Genomic DNA, 15,737 nt, shown 5'->3' with positions numbered 1-15,737 from the left:
GCCTTAATATTCCACTTCAAGTAAAAAAACAATACGAGTCACAACTCACAAACATAAGTTACCAAAGTAGATAATTAATAAAATTAAAGATGTTATTTTAAATTTAGTTAATAAAAAACAATACGAGTCACAACTCACAAACACAAGTTACCAAGTATATAATTAATAAAATTAAAGACATTATTTTAAATTTAGTTAATAAAATTTTGTTTTTTTGGTGCACCGCATTTTTTTACCCTTACACCAAATACCGAACCGAAAAAACACCAAAACTGAAATTTCACTTTTTAGGTCCCACCGAGACTTGAACTCGGGTTACTGGATTCAGAGTCCAATGTCCTGACCACTAGACCATGGGACCAATCTTGTAAGTAACTCATTTAACAAATTAAATGTAACTTAGGTCTTTAATTGGGCTAAGTATGTAATGGGTAGTGTTTTAAGGCCCAAAAATATTTCAATCTTCCTTTGAAATGGAGTATACTAGTTTGATAATAATATTGGAGCTATTTGAATCGTTTGATATGTGCTCTGAGAATTTATTTCGAATCTTTATTAGTTTTATCGTTCAAGGTATAAGGTAATTTTTTGTGATGTTTTTGATTACTTTTTGGTATTTTTCAGAAGACTAGTATATATACATGATACTTTGTAATATACATTAGAATGTTTACATAATGTTCTTCCTATAAACGTTTCACCAAATGATGTAGTTTCTGCTTGTTGTTTCTTTGTAAGGAACTAAGGATCAATCAAGCAAAATAATTTAAAAAAAACCTAAGAGCAAAATTGTGATAGTGGAAAATCTCAATAACTCAGTTAATTGATTATTTAAACTTTTATCTTATTGGTGAGGATTTGATCTCCTACCTTGTAATTTCCTCACCCATTTCCCCTTCTCTTATCCCATTTAAAGAAAAAAATGTGAAAAATAATAATAATTGCGATGACGAATTGAAAGCCAAAAAGCATCGAATCGTTGTAGTTACCCAATTTAGGTGCTGTTGTGATTTACGTGGTCCTCCTTCTAAAGCAAATATTAGAAGCTGGCAATTGCAAGTTGCATAGAGCTATCTAGCCACCCCATTAATTGGATACACATTGACATTTTTGGTGCATTCAACTTTTATAAAGGAAGTTGATGTATCCAAGTAACTTTTTTATTTTTTTTTTATTTTATGAATCCAAGTTTCAATCGCACACTCCTATTAAATTTCTTACACAATCAAAGCATTTATAAGTTTAATAACAAGAGCAGAATGTAGGAACAAAGCTTCTTGAAGTCCATATGTTCATTCCTAATCCCGTCTCGTTCACTCCCCATAAATTTTTATGATAAACATTAGTAGATTGGAAGTGGGATGCAATCCACATGACTTGTTTCACTATGTTTTTAAGTTGGAAAAAAGGATTTATCCTTATGGAATCCAAATTGCGTTCACATATATGTAAGTGGTCCATATGCATGTACTTTATTCATTCCCTATCCGTGACCTAACATAATTTAACTAAATAAAAGAGGAGTTCCTTAATTAGTTATGTCTCTTCACCATATTAAAAAAGACAACCAAATTGCACCTTCCCGTCTTCTTTACTACTATTGCTTTCATTAAAGAATGTACTTTTTCAACTTTTAATGGTAAATATATACTCCATATGTCCCGGAATTAAGTGTCACTTTAGAAATGCAGATAAAAATAAGTATTTTTTTTCAACTATATCTTTATATTCCATCTTCTTAATAGGGTTCAATTTTCAAGAGACAATTATTAAATAAAGATAGTTTAGCAAACTGAGACAATTATTAAATAAAGATAGTTTAGCAAACTACATAGTATTCATTGATTTCTTAATGATCATAATTTTTACTATAATGACACTTTTTTTAGACAAAGCAAGTACTTGTTAAAAGTTAGGTTAGCACAAATGGCATTCATCCAAATGCATAATCAAAGAAATGGAGAGGAGTTAAATTCAAGTGAAAGAGATGACGAGAGATATATAAGTCATATCCAAAGAGGTTGAAACAGACTAAAAAGAAAAGAGTTTTACATAAATTGAATTGAACGTGTGTAATTTCTATCGTTTAAATTGTCGAAATAAATAAAAGAATTATTTAACATGTAATATAAAAAAAAGCAAATAAAAAACCTAATGAAAATAGGATCATAATAACTAAATTTCTTTCCATTTCCTACTTCTTCATCTTCTTCCTAAAAACCACTTCCGTATCCAACCCAAACCCATCAATGCGTCTCACCTCAACCAGCTCAGACACTTTGAACAATTCCTTAAGTGGGTCCACACTGTACAAATCATTAGCTGAATATTTATCAGCCCGTCTAGATAACGACACGTGTAACACACAAATTCCCCCGGGCTTCAACGTCCGTTCAATTTCTCCGACGAACTTCCATGGATAAAGTGCATGATCAAATACATTAGAGAATTCTAAGTCAAAACTCCGATCATCAAACGACTGACGATGAAAATCACCTTTGATTACTAACGGAGGATACGGCACCAGATCAATACCGATTGAATCGTTAACTCCAACCCGTTTCAATGCCGCTACTTCCTGCCCGACCCGTGCCCCGACGCAAAGCGCTTTTGAATCGTTCGATAAGAAACCTCGAAGTTTCAAATTGTCGAAGAATTCGGAGAAGACCCGAACCTTTCGGTCCCAATCTCGGGTAGTCCAGATTTTTCGGAGTTTCGGGTTGAGCGTTTTGTTGAGCTGACGATTGATGTATGCATCGTAGGATGAATAACCGGGTCGGATTCGGAGGTCCGGTGGAAGTGATACAGCGGGTTTGTGAAGAGAGTGAGGTGGAGTTTGAAAGGAAAGGAATGCTAAGAAGGAAAGAGAGAGAAAAAGAGAAAGGAGAAAAGGCTTGAGAGCGAAGGGTAGTTTCTGGAGATCTATCTTCATGCCTGCATGAATCATGATTTGTATATACACACACGTAGAAGGTTTGTTAATGGAGATTTATTTTTAACAAAATGTGTGAATTCTCTGGTTTTGGGAATGGGCGGAGAGGGAAGAAGCGTGAAATAAGAAGAAGAAGAAGAAGAAAGCATACAGTTATGATGCTTTAAGTAGAGTTTCGTTGCACTCCATATTACTTTAGGATTTGGTTTTATTTTTATATATGAACTAGAAAGTGATCCCGTGTATCGGGCCTAAGTCCAACAATTTGATTTGTAATGTGTTTAAATATGTAATATTTATTATTAAGAAAAATGGACCCAAAAATATACTCCCTTCGTCCCATTTTATGTGGCAACATTTGACCGGGCACGAAGTTTAAGAAATAAATGAAGACTTTGAAATGTTTACCAAATTGCCCTTTAAAAAGTACACTCACTTTTCTCTCTCCTCATAAATGTATTGGAGTATTATTTTAAGATTAAGTGGGACCAACAAGGGTAAAAGAGGAATCGCACCTTTAAATACTTACCATATAAGGAAAGTGACATTCTTTTGGACTGACCAAAAAGGAAATGTTGCCACATAAAATGGGACGGAGGGAGTATCTTATTTTAAATTTTTCGTCATTATAGATTGTATTAGCATAAATTAATAATGTATTAGCACCATCAAAAAGATATAGTTGGTGCATAATTAAGTTCATCTGACAACCAAAATAATTACACCTAAATATTTCAAAAATTGATGTAACACATTGATTTCATAAAAAATCACTACATGGGAAAGAATCATCAACAATTGTAATTTTGAGAATTAACCAAATAAAAATTCACACAATTTTTAGTTGAGAATTACACTACTAACATCTAACAGTGCAAAGAATATTAATGATAGATCCTAAAAAGTTTCTCTTGATCTTGCAATTGTGGATAGTAATCTAGCTTTCATTTTTTCAAGCAGATTTTTTTTTCACATGGATGTTGATGCTTCTTCAACTGTTAAAAAAAAAAAAAGAAAAAGGATTCAGGAGTAAAGTTTTCGTCTACCCAGAAAAAGGAAGTGATTCTGATAGAACAATTAATTAAATACCACTCTAGCTTTTTTCAATTTGCTTTCTCCATTTGTATTTGGTCCCTGACGAGGAAGGCATAACAGAGAATCAGGGATCATGACAAATTTCAACCGAACAAATTAACGCATTTTCAAATTACGTCATATATATATATATATATATGGTGAAAAGGTTAATTGTATTATAGCCAATGAATGGGTTTGGATGGCTTAAATTTAGGGTGAAGAAGCACAATCCATATGCTTGCCTCTGTAGCACGCATGACTTAGCTGGTTTTGGGAGACTTGGATTGTTAGTTTTTTTGGGCTAATTTTGAATTGCAATTGTAGCCAATTTCTTTGGAAAATAGCCACCATTGATAATTGTTATTGCCCTCAATTAATTGTCTATTTTCCCATTGTACATAAATTATTGCTATAGCTCTCAATTAATTAAACCTAAGTCATTGATATCAATATTAGAGATGTGATAGTTGACACTCATTCAAGAAATAATTTGGAGAAATAAAGATGATAGTTAAATCCCTTTCCTATAAATATGGTTCTCCTAACACTATAAGAATTGATTCCTAAATATTGATAAGGTAAAATAACGGTAAATGTGGATAAAATATAAATCCAAGCTACGAACAGTACCTTTTTCAACAGTAAATAAGCTCAAGAGCTAGGAGTTCGATGTCTAGGTTGAGGCTCACTCATTGAAGTGTGACCGTAGATCTGGTCTTAGTACAACTCACGTCACATATTGTACAATTAAGTACTGCAATGTTAATCTTTTTTGTTGTTGGCTTATATATAATAAGGTAATTTGGTTTATCTTTTCGCTTCTCATTGTTATTTTTCATTTTAAATAGGAGATTAAATTATGATTTGGAATTCCAACTCTTGATTTCAAGTTTTTGAAATATAAACTTGACTCGTAAGTTTATATTTTGTAAAAAATAAAGTATCATTTTAAATTTTGCAACAAAAAAATAACTCATATTTAGTGTGAAGAAATTGTGTGGATAATGTGAAAAAATTATATTACAGAATAATAAGTTAGTAAGTAGTACTATCGACGAGAGGGAGTTGTTCGGATGGTAAGCACCCCTCACTTCCAACCCGAAGGTTGCGAGTTCAAGTCACCAAGGGAGCAAAAAGGGGTGGGAGCTCCTAGGAAGGAAAAAAAAAAAGAGAGAAAAAAGAAGAAGAAAGTAAATAGTACTATCGTTAACTAATGAATTTTTATAAAATTATACATATTTGGAAATATTATCAATATGGGATAAAGAAATTTTATAATTCTTACGCTAGTAATCTCTTTAAATTAAAGAAATAATGTTCATCTCAATACTGTTTGCACCAGGGAAAAATGATCAAGTTATGTTGGAATATATTAGAAGATCTTAAATTTATTTAGATGTATATTTAGAATTTGGACCTTTACAATTATCTAAACAAATTGATGCTTTAGGAATAAAAATTTGAATATTTTGTTCGTATACATGGCTCCAACTTGGCAGATGCCACAGCAACTCACAACCAAGTTGGACATCCATTAGAGAGAGGGACCGAAAGGTACACAAAGGGCAAATGTAAGCCCAAATCGAATACCTCAAGGATAAGTTTGAACTTTCTCCATATATTTGTCGGGAAAATGATTTGATATACCTTTTAATTTTGCAATCTAGAATTGATATACATTTTGTTAAAAAAATGATTCACATATATATCATTACGTAAATTCCCCAAATATATCCCTTTTATCTAAGAAAGTGAAAAAAATAATATACTTTTTTGATTTTCTATTTTTATAAAGTCATAAATATATGTGAGTCTTTCTCAAAGTTATGAGCTATATTTGATTCTTCTCAGAGGTTTTTTTGTTTGTTTTGCCTTCTTTAATTCAATTAATAATTTGAATTTGTCATATTAATGATCAAATTTATTTTTCGCTCATCTTCTTATAAAATTTATCACAATTTTCTTCTTTTTTTATGGATACAAAAAAAAAAAAATATAGCCCAAAAATAAGTCTTTTTCCTTTTTCTTTCTTTTTATTTCTCATACTTTCACAATAAAAAATGAAACAAGAATAAGAAACTCAAATAATGATAAACAAATAAATTTACAAGGGACATATTTAAAACTCAAATTAGTCGTTGAATCAAAAAGATAAAAAAAAAATTACGTATGAAAAGGATCAAACATACCTCTAAACTTTGCTAAAAGGATCTAATATACCTCAATGTGATTTTATTTTTTTAATTCTTCACTTCTGGATGTATCTGAGTCATTTGTGCAACTATAAAGGTATGTTTGAGTTATTTGTCTAACATAAGGATATATATAAACTGCTTTTCTAATAAGAAATTAAGGATATATCAACTATAAATCCCCTTTTTTATTTTTTTTAATCTATGCTTATTTAACTGGAACAAAGCTTTTCAACGTAAGATATTAGAAACTGTACGGTATATATTGCTAACTTTTTAGATATACCCTCGTGAGTGAAAAAGCTAGTATCATATTCCAAAAAGTAATCCGGTAGCCTAAAGATGCCATTCAATAAAATTATATCCAGTGAATTAACTTGTCTATTGGGCACTTGTTAAGAAACAATCGATTCTAATTACCCAATTGCACTAAAGATTTTGAAGTTACTAATACAAAAGAAATGTCACATCCTACTCGAAACAAAATAAGAAACATTAAAAAGGGAAAAAATGCAATATTTAATTTCTGAAACTGATCATACCTTAAATTGTGCCAATATTGCAATTCACAGTTCACTCTTATTCAATCGCCTGGTAATGAAGTATTATGCCCCAGTTTGATCAAGGACAACAAGTCCATCTACTAAACAAGAAACAAAATTACATATTTTACTATATAAGAAGAGGGAATAAGTATTCACCACAAGTTAACATGTGTTCCAATAAGAAGAGGGAATAACCAATATATTTATAAAAAGAAATGACATATAAAATAAAATGGAGAGAGTATTGGTTTTTCAAAATAGAAAAGGACAAAACACATATAAAATTAAAAGACATATAAAAAAAAATTAGGCTTAACTCTCAAACATAAAAAGTAACATATGTTATTAAAAACTTTAATAAAAAGTACTATAATTTACAATAAATAATAACTTAAAATATCTACAAGACAACAAAAAAAAAACTAATTTTTGACTGCTTCTGTCACATAAATTAGGATTGGGATGATTTTAAAATTTTAATTTTGGTTATACATTATAAAATAGCCGAAAAATTGAATGATATAATTTTTTAAAAAATAACCGAATGAATCGTCCTATCGACAACCCTAATGTTACTTCTACTCTGTTTTATTTTTACTTAAATTTAGAAAGATATGCTTCATTTCTACCCTCAATCTTATCGCTACATTTATTTGCTATTTAAAATTGAAATTAAAAAGACAAATCACAAAATAAGTTTCTATATTAGCTCACTTATGAGCAATATATATTATAACCCTCTTTACTAATTTTATAACAATACATAAACTATACTCCCTCCGTCCCATATTAGATGGGCACTTTCAACTTTACACGGTGATTAAGAAATTATTAATACATTGGAAGACTTCACCATTTTGCCCTTTGTTTATATCAATGCAACATTGAAATGAGTTACAAAAAATACACATACAATATAGGAATGGTCATAATTAATTGTAGGGGTAAAAATGGAAAAAGAATTAATTAATTCTATCTTAATTTAATAAGTGCTCAAATAATATGAAAAAAAATATTTTTAGTAAGATTCTCATCTAATATGGGACGGAGAGAGTAGCAATATAACTTTATTAATGTTGGGCCCGGGCTTTCTTTACTAGTATAATCACAAAAGCAAATAAAGATGAAGACAAGCTCGTTCATATAAATAAACTTTACCTCTCTCCTCCTACCGGTATATCTAGAAGCCAAACAATTCTGCAAACAACACAACTTGGGACACCAAAATACGAAACTCTAAATCCAACACACCTTTTGGGCAGCTGCTTCCTTTTCTATTAGACAGCAGTTCCTACCGTATAGGACCTTCAAAATGTATTTTGACACGTAAAGATAATACAATCGACTTCCATCTCTCAAAAAGGACTCAACAAGCAAATGGCACAAAGCAAGTTAACAATGTTGTATTGACCAAAATGTTTTTACATCAAGAAATATCCATCATACAAGAAACTCAAAAGAAAGATGAACTAAGAAGGACTTGGTAGTCCGTGCCCATCTACCAATCCCAAATAAAACGGACTTGGAGAAGGCAACAACGAACAGCATGCAGAGATGCAACAAGCTAATGTATCTGATTCTTCTCATTAAGATGCATCACGTAGCCCAAAAGACTGTAACAGCCAGCCTCTTTCTTTGGCATGCTCCAAATAAAACGTGAATTTATCATTTGCATTCGGAATGTCAAGAGCCAGGTCTTCAAGCCCATCATTGATCCTCCCAAAGCCTTTAGTCATCTGGTTAATGGTGATAAGCCCCTCGCTAAAGCATGCTTGCAGCAAATCCAGCATCCTGTCATTCTTCTTCTCCATTGCCATAACCAAAGCTTTCTTCACCACCTCGTGATTGAAGAATGGCATTCCGAGCTCTCGTATGCACCGGCAAGCTTCACTGAGAACACCACTACTTTCAAATTCCTCCAGGAGCTTTTGTATCTTATCCTTTGCATCCTCCACAGCCCAGCCAGTCCCACCACCCCAACACCTCAGGATCCTTTCTCCAGCATGCCGTGCAGATCGAAGTGATTGAGCGGTACAGATGGTCTCCGCTCCACTGCTGCAATTTGGTGGCAGCCTGTTTGATATTTCCGCCAAATTCAGAGGAGCGAGGACATCATCTATTACAGCCCTAGCAAGGAAAAGAGCAAGTTCATTGGAAGCATCTAAAATGTCAAGTGCTGTATCTTCTAAAGATTCCAGTAGCATCACAAATCCATTCACTATGTCTTCAGTTGAAAAAATCTCAATATGAAGTGCAGAAAGCAAAACAGATGCCATTTCCTTTTCCTTGTTTTTCCTGTCCATGGCAAGGGTGATTAGCTTCTTCAAAAAAACGGGGTTAAACTCAGGTTGCCCCAAATCTTTCAAACTTTGGATTAGTTCTGGAATGTCATCCGAGAGAAAATATTCGTGGATTATGCTTACAATTTGTTTCTTGTATTGCTTCAATATTTCATCATCTGGACCATTTGCTTGCCCATTTTCCCCTGTGGCTTTCAGAGAAGATGCATCAAGCCATCCCTCAGAGATTGCCTGAGGAACAATTGACTGGAATGACGTTTTTACAGAAGGAATATCCAGAGAAAGATCATCAATACTCTCAGCCATCCTAGAAAAGCCCTTCACCATTTGACTGGAACTTATAAGACCCTCTTCTGCGGCCTCCTTTAAGAGTTTCAGGATAAGTGGTTCAGCAGACTGCATCTCCATGGCTAAAACTAAAGCTCTCTTGACAACTTCATGATAGAAAAAAGGAACTTCCAACTGTCTTATGCATCTGCATGCCTCAACAGTATCTCCACTCTCAACATATTCCCTCAATAGATCAGCAATCCTTTTCTTGACCTCCTCAACAGTGAATTGGGTGCTCCCCCCCCAGCGCCTCTCTACAAGTTCTGCATGGTGTGGAGCTGAGAGATAGCGCTTCTCAGCAGTTTGCAACACCTGAAACCCCTTAGAGGATTCTGGTACCATTTTTCCGACTCTAGCGATAAAAGCTGGTGGAAGAATGTCATCAACCACAGCACGTGCGACGAATAAAGCAAGGATATCAACAGTATCTGGTATGTCCACTGCCAAGTCATCAGCAGACTCCACAAGCATGTAAAACCCCTGCCTGATCTGGGTAGGGATGATGACATCGGCATAAAGAGCAGAAAGAAGAACTGAAGTCATTTCCTTCTCCTTGTCATGCCTATCCATGGCCATAGAAACAAGCCTCTTAATAATATATGGATGATACTCAGTCGAACCTAATTCCTTGAGATCAGACGCAGCCAGTTCCACGTCAGCAGTGCTGAAGTATTCCTCTATAATTGATACTACAGATTTCTTGTAATCATCTAATGGATCAGAGACAGCAGTTCCTACAAGCTCATATGGCTCCTGTTCATTTAGAGTAACGTGGAGACAGCATTAATATTAAACCCTGATAAAAAATTACTGAGCCAGTATCCTACTACACTGATTAATCTAGCAACTACAGGTAAAACAGACTACATCGGGAATCAATCGGTTCAGGAAAAATGGAATTGCCAGATAGAAAAGTAAAAATTTCTTTAAAAAAGATATGTATTTTGTGTCCTCTTCCCTTCATATGGCATTATAACTCCAAGGATTTAAAGTCAAAATACTGTTCATAACCAGTAATATTCTTAGCCCATTTTACTTGTCATAGTGATGGATGAACTGACGTGGCATATCCATGGGGAGGTACTAGGAGATATAAACTTGAGAACGAAGAAATTCAACACAAGGTGGGGCTGGCCTCTATGGTGGACAAGAAGAGGAAAGCAAGGTTGAGATGATTCGGACATGTGAAGAGAAGATTCACAAATGCCCGGTGAAGAGGTGTGAAAGGTTGACCATGGTGGGTCTAAGGAGAGGTAGAGGTAGGCCGAATAAATATTAGGGAGAGGTGATTAGACATGACAGACCTGCAGCTTAAGGCCGAGAATTAGGGTAGAAGGTTAGTAGGTAGTAGAGTGTTGTCTAGTTTCCTTACAAGTATTATTACATTACTCTTCTATTGTCTTATTCTTCGATAGTAATTATTACATGTGTTTCCTTTGTTTTGATTATCATATTATTTGTTGTTGCTACTATTTTTTCTCCATTATTTGCATCATGGTTTATTCACTATTGTATTCCCTTTCCATATCTGCTTTGAAATGCTTCACTTGAGCCGGGAATTTATCGAAAACCTCACTACTTTCATAAGGTAGGGGGTAAAGTTTGCATACACACCATCATATTCAAACTCCACTCTACTTGTGGAATTACACTGATACATTGCTGATGTTGCCCACTGCTCACTACCATTAAAATTTAATTTAAACAGACAAAGAAAAATGTTGATTATATACTTCAAGGGAAATATTGGAGCCTTGGCCTAGCGGTCAAGTAGGTTCCTTAGTGGAAAATGTGTTTAGAGTCTTTAGGATTCACAATATTTTGGTATTTTACTTATCAGTAAAAAGCACATTTGAGAGCCACAAAAATCAGTAGTTGGGGAAACGGATGTAAATAAACAGGAAAGAAAGCAAAAACAAATTAATAATGGTGCATTGGGTATACATTATGTAGCACTTGGAAAAATAACTCTGTGATCATGATATTAAGACTAAAATTATTTTTCCTTTGCATTATCTTTCTCATCGCCGATTCCCTTCCCCCCTTTTAAATTCCTTTCTAAAATTCTAATCCACAAGTGCATAGTGTATATATTCTGAATGGTTTTAGAACTTGAGGGATGGTTGTGTTCTATTGTACAATGTAATATTACCAAAAAATTATTTAAGTACTCCAATAAAGAAGGATGTCACGTGCAATTTAACCCAAGTAATTTTCATTACCTAAGAAGTAAGTTTAAATAAGTGGCAAGACTCACCTCACCACTATCATAGTTGGGATCATTTCTATCAAGACGAGATTCAACATCAGTATCGAGCAATTTTCCCCAAGTGCCTTTACCACCAGCACCATCTGTTTCTCACCATCAAATAAGGAGAAGCCTTCAGTATATGGACGAAGAAAAAAAAAAAAAAGAACATACAAGCTGCATACTTCCGCATTCAAGAACACTGATTAAGTTTGCAAGAGAAATTAAAGACATTAGTCAGTTTCCAGGCTTCCATTATTGTAAAATTAGTAAGGATTCCGGAGGATGAGGCAAGACAAGAGGGATTACCAAAACCTAGGCTAGTACCTCACAAGTCTCTCAGCGAGAGCTGCACGCCTGTCAACAAACATGAGAGAGAGAGGGAGAGAGATTGGGGAACATGGAGAGAACCACAAAGAAAAACTCATGCACCTGAAAAACCTAATGTCAGAAAAATGTTTGTACCATCTCTCATGTACCCTAGGGCAAGGATGTACTAACAAACTTCAGCTCTTATTAGTTAGATCTTTGCGTGATGAACATAAACAGCTTTTTGGCATCAACAGAACACACTGCTCACATATCCATGAAAATTCATAAGTGGTGTCTCCCACCCCCTCACCCAAAAGTATATACACTACTCCGTCTGCCCTACTTCATTTCACTGCCATTTGACTCAGCAAAGGTGATAGAGCTCTACTTCCCTTCTCCCTCCCTCATGTTCTGGGTATTCCACCCACTTACAAGTAATTAACGTGATGTGGTTTATATAAGTAATAAAAGAAGTGAATGTTGAACAATTAACTGAGCTGAGGGTTTATCAGAAACAACCTCCCTCCCTCATGTTCTGGGTATTCCACCCACTTACAAGTAATTAACTTGATGTGTATTATGTTAGTAATAAAAGAAGTGAATGTTGAACAACTAACTGAGCCGAGGGTTTATCGGAAACAAACTCTCTACCCCCAAGGTAGGGGGGTAAGGTCTATGTACACCCACCCCTCCCTAGAGGCTCAAACTCCACTTTGTGGGATTAGACTGGTTATATTGTTGTTGTTATTGAAGGACTAACTGAAAACTTGACAAGATAAGGAAAACATCACCTCAAGTTCTAAAAATGACTTTGTCAAATGAATTAAAATCCTTGAAACTCGTGAAAAATCTTATGTGAACATTATTGCTAGGGCAATGGTGTCAAAATAGATTGGAGATGTTTTGAACTTAGCCAAATAAGAAAAAATTACTCGGTATTTTTAAAGCTCAGCTTGAGTTTGAAGTACTTTGAACCTTGATCTCCAAGTAATTTTCCACTTCATTGATCCCTGGGCCACAGTCTTGAGCAAATGAGTACTCTCCTAAATTATTGGTATTGTGTGGACTTTGGAGTACAAATATAGGTGTTCACCGAGAACAAAGGCAGAATGGAGCATGAGTTCAACTGAAGTCATACAATAGTACTTACAGGAGACGGCAGAATGGAGCACAAGTTCAACTAAACTCAGCATTTTTGACATGCAATGAAAATGTACAACACCAAGTGAGAACTGAAAAGTACCAACATTTCAACAACTATTAGATTCAACGGGCTAAGTGGTAAAACCTTACAGGTTGAACTCATCAAATTTAAATCCTTAATCAACCTCTTACAGGGAACTCTTGGAGTATTCAAGTGACATGAAAAAGAAGTGGTGCGTTATGTGCAATTCACTGCACTGTGGACTCTTTTTGAACTATAATAGCCTAACCAAGGTGTGATTGGTTTACACCTAAGAGCAAATTAAGTCCATTTACAAAGTACATTAACCCAGAAATAATGTGAGAAAAATTCAATTTATCATATGCCTCCCTTCAAAAAGGCATTTCTATTTCAATTACCAAGTGTAAATTTTAATCAGTTAGAGTATAACTTCTTTCATCTTAAGCTCAATAAGAAGCACCAGGATGTAGTCTGGGTATTAAAAATTCATAGCCAGGGAGTCGATACAAAAACTTAAGAAACACTAAAACATAGTCATGATTGATTCATCCAAAAAGTAATACTACTCACCCTTCTTAACCCGTATATGTTTCCCTGAGTGCGTACGCCGTACATGTCGTACAGCAATCCCAGCCCCACCGCCTGGTGCCTTCACATGATGTTCCGACAAGAGAACGGAAGAAGATTTAGCACCTGGAGATTTCAACGTCGGAGACTTTGGAGAAGATGACAAAACCTCCATATTCACCGGTGCTATATCCAGCATCTCCCTCTGTTGTTCAGTCAAAAATCCCTCACTTGACTCCATTTCAATTCCCAAAACCTGCACACATCAAAACCATCAACTCTCCGCTTAACAACATCCACACAACTATTTTGATTCCTGTTATTTTCACCTCTCAATTCCTCTGTTCTTGGCTCCTGATCGGTGAGCCAAGAGAGGAGGAGGATACAAAATCGAGAATCAGATCGTCAAAACAAGCTTCAAGTATATTGCTGAAACCCTAGATCAGTGAAGCAGAAGAATAAAAAATGTATATAAATTATATATGTATTAATAGATTTTGTGGATTTACAGATTGAGAAAGAGAGTTGAAATGGATGAGAATGTAAATAAAGAGTAGTATATAAATAGGGAGGAAGATTAAAGGTACACGTCAGCAACAAATGTCGCTATCCACGTGGCATTAAGTCTTGTGTCGTCTCTATTTATGGAGCTCCATTTCAGCGTGGTCCGGGTTAGGGTTTGGTTATTAGGAAGTTACATTGATTGCCCGAATTACTTGCGGAGAAAAGTTTACGTGTTTAACTGGCTAATTGTTTTTTGGATTTGATTTGCACTATAACCACTTTTAGAAGAGTTGCTTTAGAAAAATACTTTCCAGTTGTTCTCTTGTCTTTTGATTAGGAAAGCGGCATATATTAAGGGTTTATTTATAATATAAGACTCTGCTAAGTGGTAATACGATGCATAAAGTTTGATACATGTCCGATATTGAAAGATAAAAAATAGAAGTGTTATAATCTTTGAATGGAAGCCTCGATAAACGGCAATAGTAACCCTAACTGTCCTAAGGTAGCGAAATTTCATGTCGCATAATTAGTGATCCACACGAATGGTGCAATGACTGCTCCGCTGTCTCCGACATAGACCTGGTGAAATTTAATTCTCTGTAAAGATGTGGGAGATCAACGGCTAGACGGTAAGACTTTTGTAAAGTATTTAGTAGGCATGTAGATTTTGAACATGCGATTTAGCTGTTCATTGAAGCTTCGATCACTGACTTTTTTATTATCAAGTCAACAGTTTTCTTAACCTTACAACACTGGACAAGTGTCAACCCTTATACATGGTTTTACAACTTTGTGGAGACTAGGGGTGTGTATCGATCGGTTCGGTTCGGTTCAATTTTAAGTATTATCGATTCGGTTTATTGGTTTTCGGTTTTTAAATATGCTAAACCGATAACCAAACCAATAAGATATTTGTTATCAATTTTTGGTTTATCGATTTTGATCCTTAACGGTTCGGTTTTCGGTTTAACTAATAAGAAAATGATTTCAAAACAAATATATGACTTGTCCAACAATTTAACGCGAAATAAAAAAGAGAGAAATCTAATTACTCATTAAGTGCAAAAAATTCTGCTTAGTGTGTATAGGTCGTTTGGTAGAGTGTATTAGAGAATATAATGCATGCATTAGGTGTGTGTATTAGTAGTACCTTGTTTGGTACATTTTTTCATGCCATGTATAACTAATGCAAGCACTAGTTATACACTCTATTGTGTATTACTAATACCAAGGAATTCTAGGTATTAGTAATACATAGCATTTTAACACTTGCATTATATTAAATAACTACAAAACTACCCTTAAAGCCTTTTCATTTTCTTTGTTGTCTTGAGTTTTTGTTTTTATTTTGATTTGCTTTTCGGTGTTTTTTATTTTTTTGGTGTCTTAATAGGCTTTATGACCCTTAAGTATCTTATTTTTTTTATTAAAAAAAACCAATTTCAATAATATTTAATAATTTTTTTTTACTATTGTGACGATAAATTTGATAAAAAAAAAATTATTTGCCAACTTTTCACAAAAATATTTTGACGCAATAGTACAACTATTTAATATTATTT

At 34.2% G+C, this 15,737-nt stretch overlaps 2 protein-coding genes and 1 non-coding gene across 4 annotated transcripts; all 3 read right to left on the bottom strand.

The window, feature by feature from the left end:
• Positions 1-289: 289 nt before the first annotated feature.
• Positions 290-361, bottom strand: TRNAQ-CUG (transfer RNA glutamine (anticodon CUG)). The gene has a single exon. It is a non-coding gene; the product is annotated as a tRNA-Gln (tRNA).
• Positions 362-2,073: 1,712 nt separating this feature from the next.
• On the bottom strand, positions 2,074-3,147 carry LOC102583540 (uncharacterized). The gene has a single exon (XM_006351492.2). It carries the CDS (start codon positions 2,945-2,947, stop codon positions 2,195-2,197), a length of 753 nt encoding a protein of 250 aa, XP_006351554.1. The 5' UTR covers positions 2,948-3,147; the 3' UTR covers positions 2,074-2,194.
• A 4,927-nt stretch (positions 3,148-8,074) lies between these two features.
• LOC102604631 (uncharacterized) lies at positions 8,075-14,196 on the bottom strand. 2 transcript variants are annotated; one of them, XM_006351386.2, is made up of 4 exons: positions 13,998-14,196; positions 13,672-13,924; positions 11,634-11,728; positions 8,075-10,129 (listed from the first exon to the last, which is right to left on the bottom strand). In XM_006351386.2, exons 2-4 carry the CDS (start codon positions 13,907-13,909, stop codon positions 8,333-8,335), a joined length of 2,130 nt encoding a protein of 709 aa, XP_006351448.1. In that variant the 5' UTR covers positions 13,910-13,924; positions 13,998-14,196; the 3' UTR covers positions 8,075-8,332. The 2 variants fall into 2 exon arrangements, with proteins under 2 accessions (XP_006351448.1, XP_006351449.1); XM_006351387.2 differs by lacking the exons at positions 11,634-11,728; positions 13,998-14,196 and having other exon boundaries at positions 13,672-13,808.
• Positions 14,197-15,737: the final 1,541 nt, after the last annotated feature.

Source organism: Solanum tuberosum, unplaced genomic scaffold (assembly GCF_000226075.1).
Source record: "Solanum tuberosum cultivar DM 1-3 516 R44 unplaced genomic scaffold, SolTub_3.0 scf00127, whole genome shotgun sequence".
Classification (NCBI taxonomy): domain Eukaryota; kingdom Viridiplantae; phylum Streptophyta; class Magnoliopsida; order Solanales; family Solanaceae; genus Solanum; species Solanum tuberosum.
The sequence above is the reverse complement of the archived record's forward strand: the minus strand, read 5'-3'. Positions and strand labels throughout refer to the sequence as shown.

Bases quoted from the DNA above. Each gene is read 5' to 3' on its own strand.
- LOC102583540 (XM_006351492.2), bottom strand. From the start codon at position 2,947: ATGATTCATGCAGGCATGAAGATAGATCTCCAGAAACTACCCTTCGCT.
- LOC102604631 (XM_006351386.2), bottom strand. From the start codon at position 13,909: ATGGAGTCAAGTGAGGGATTTTTGACTGAACAACAGAGGGAGATGCTG. The intron at 11,729-13,671 runs GTGAGTAGTATT...GGTGAGAAACAG, and splicing joins ACATATACGGGTTAAGAAGG to ATGGTGCTGGTGGTAAAGGC. The intron at 10,130-11,633 runs GTGAGTCTTGCC...CTAAATGAACAG, and splicing joins CCAACTATGATAGTGGTGAG to GAGCCATATGAGCTTGTAGG.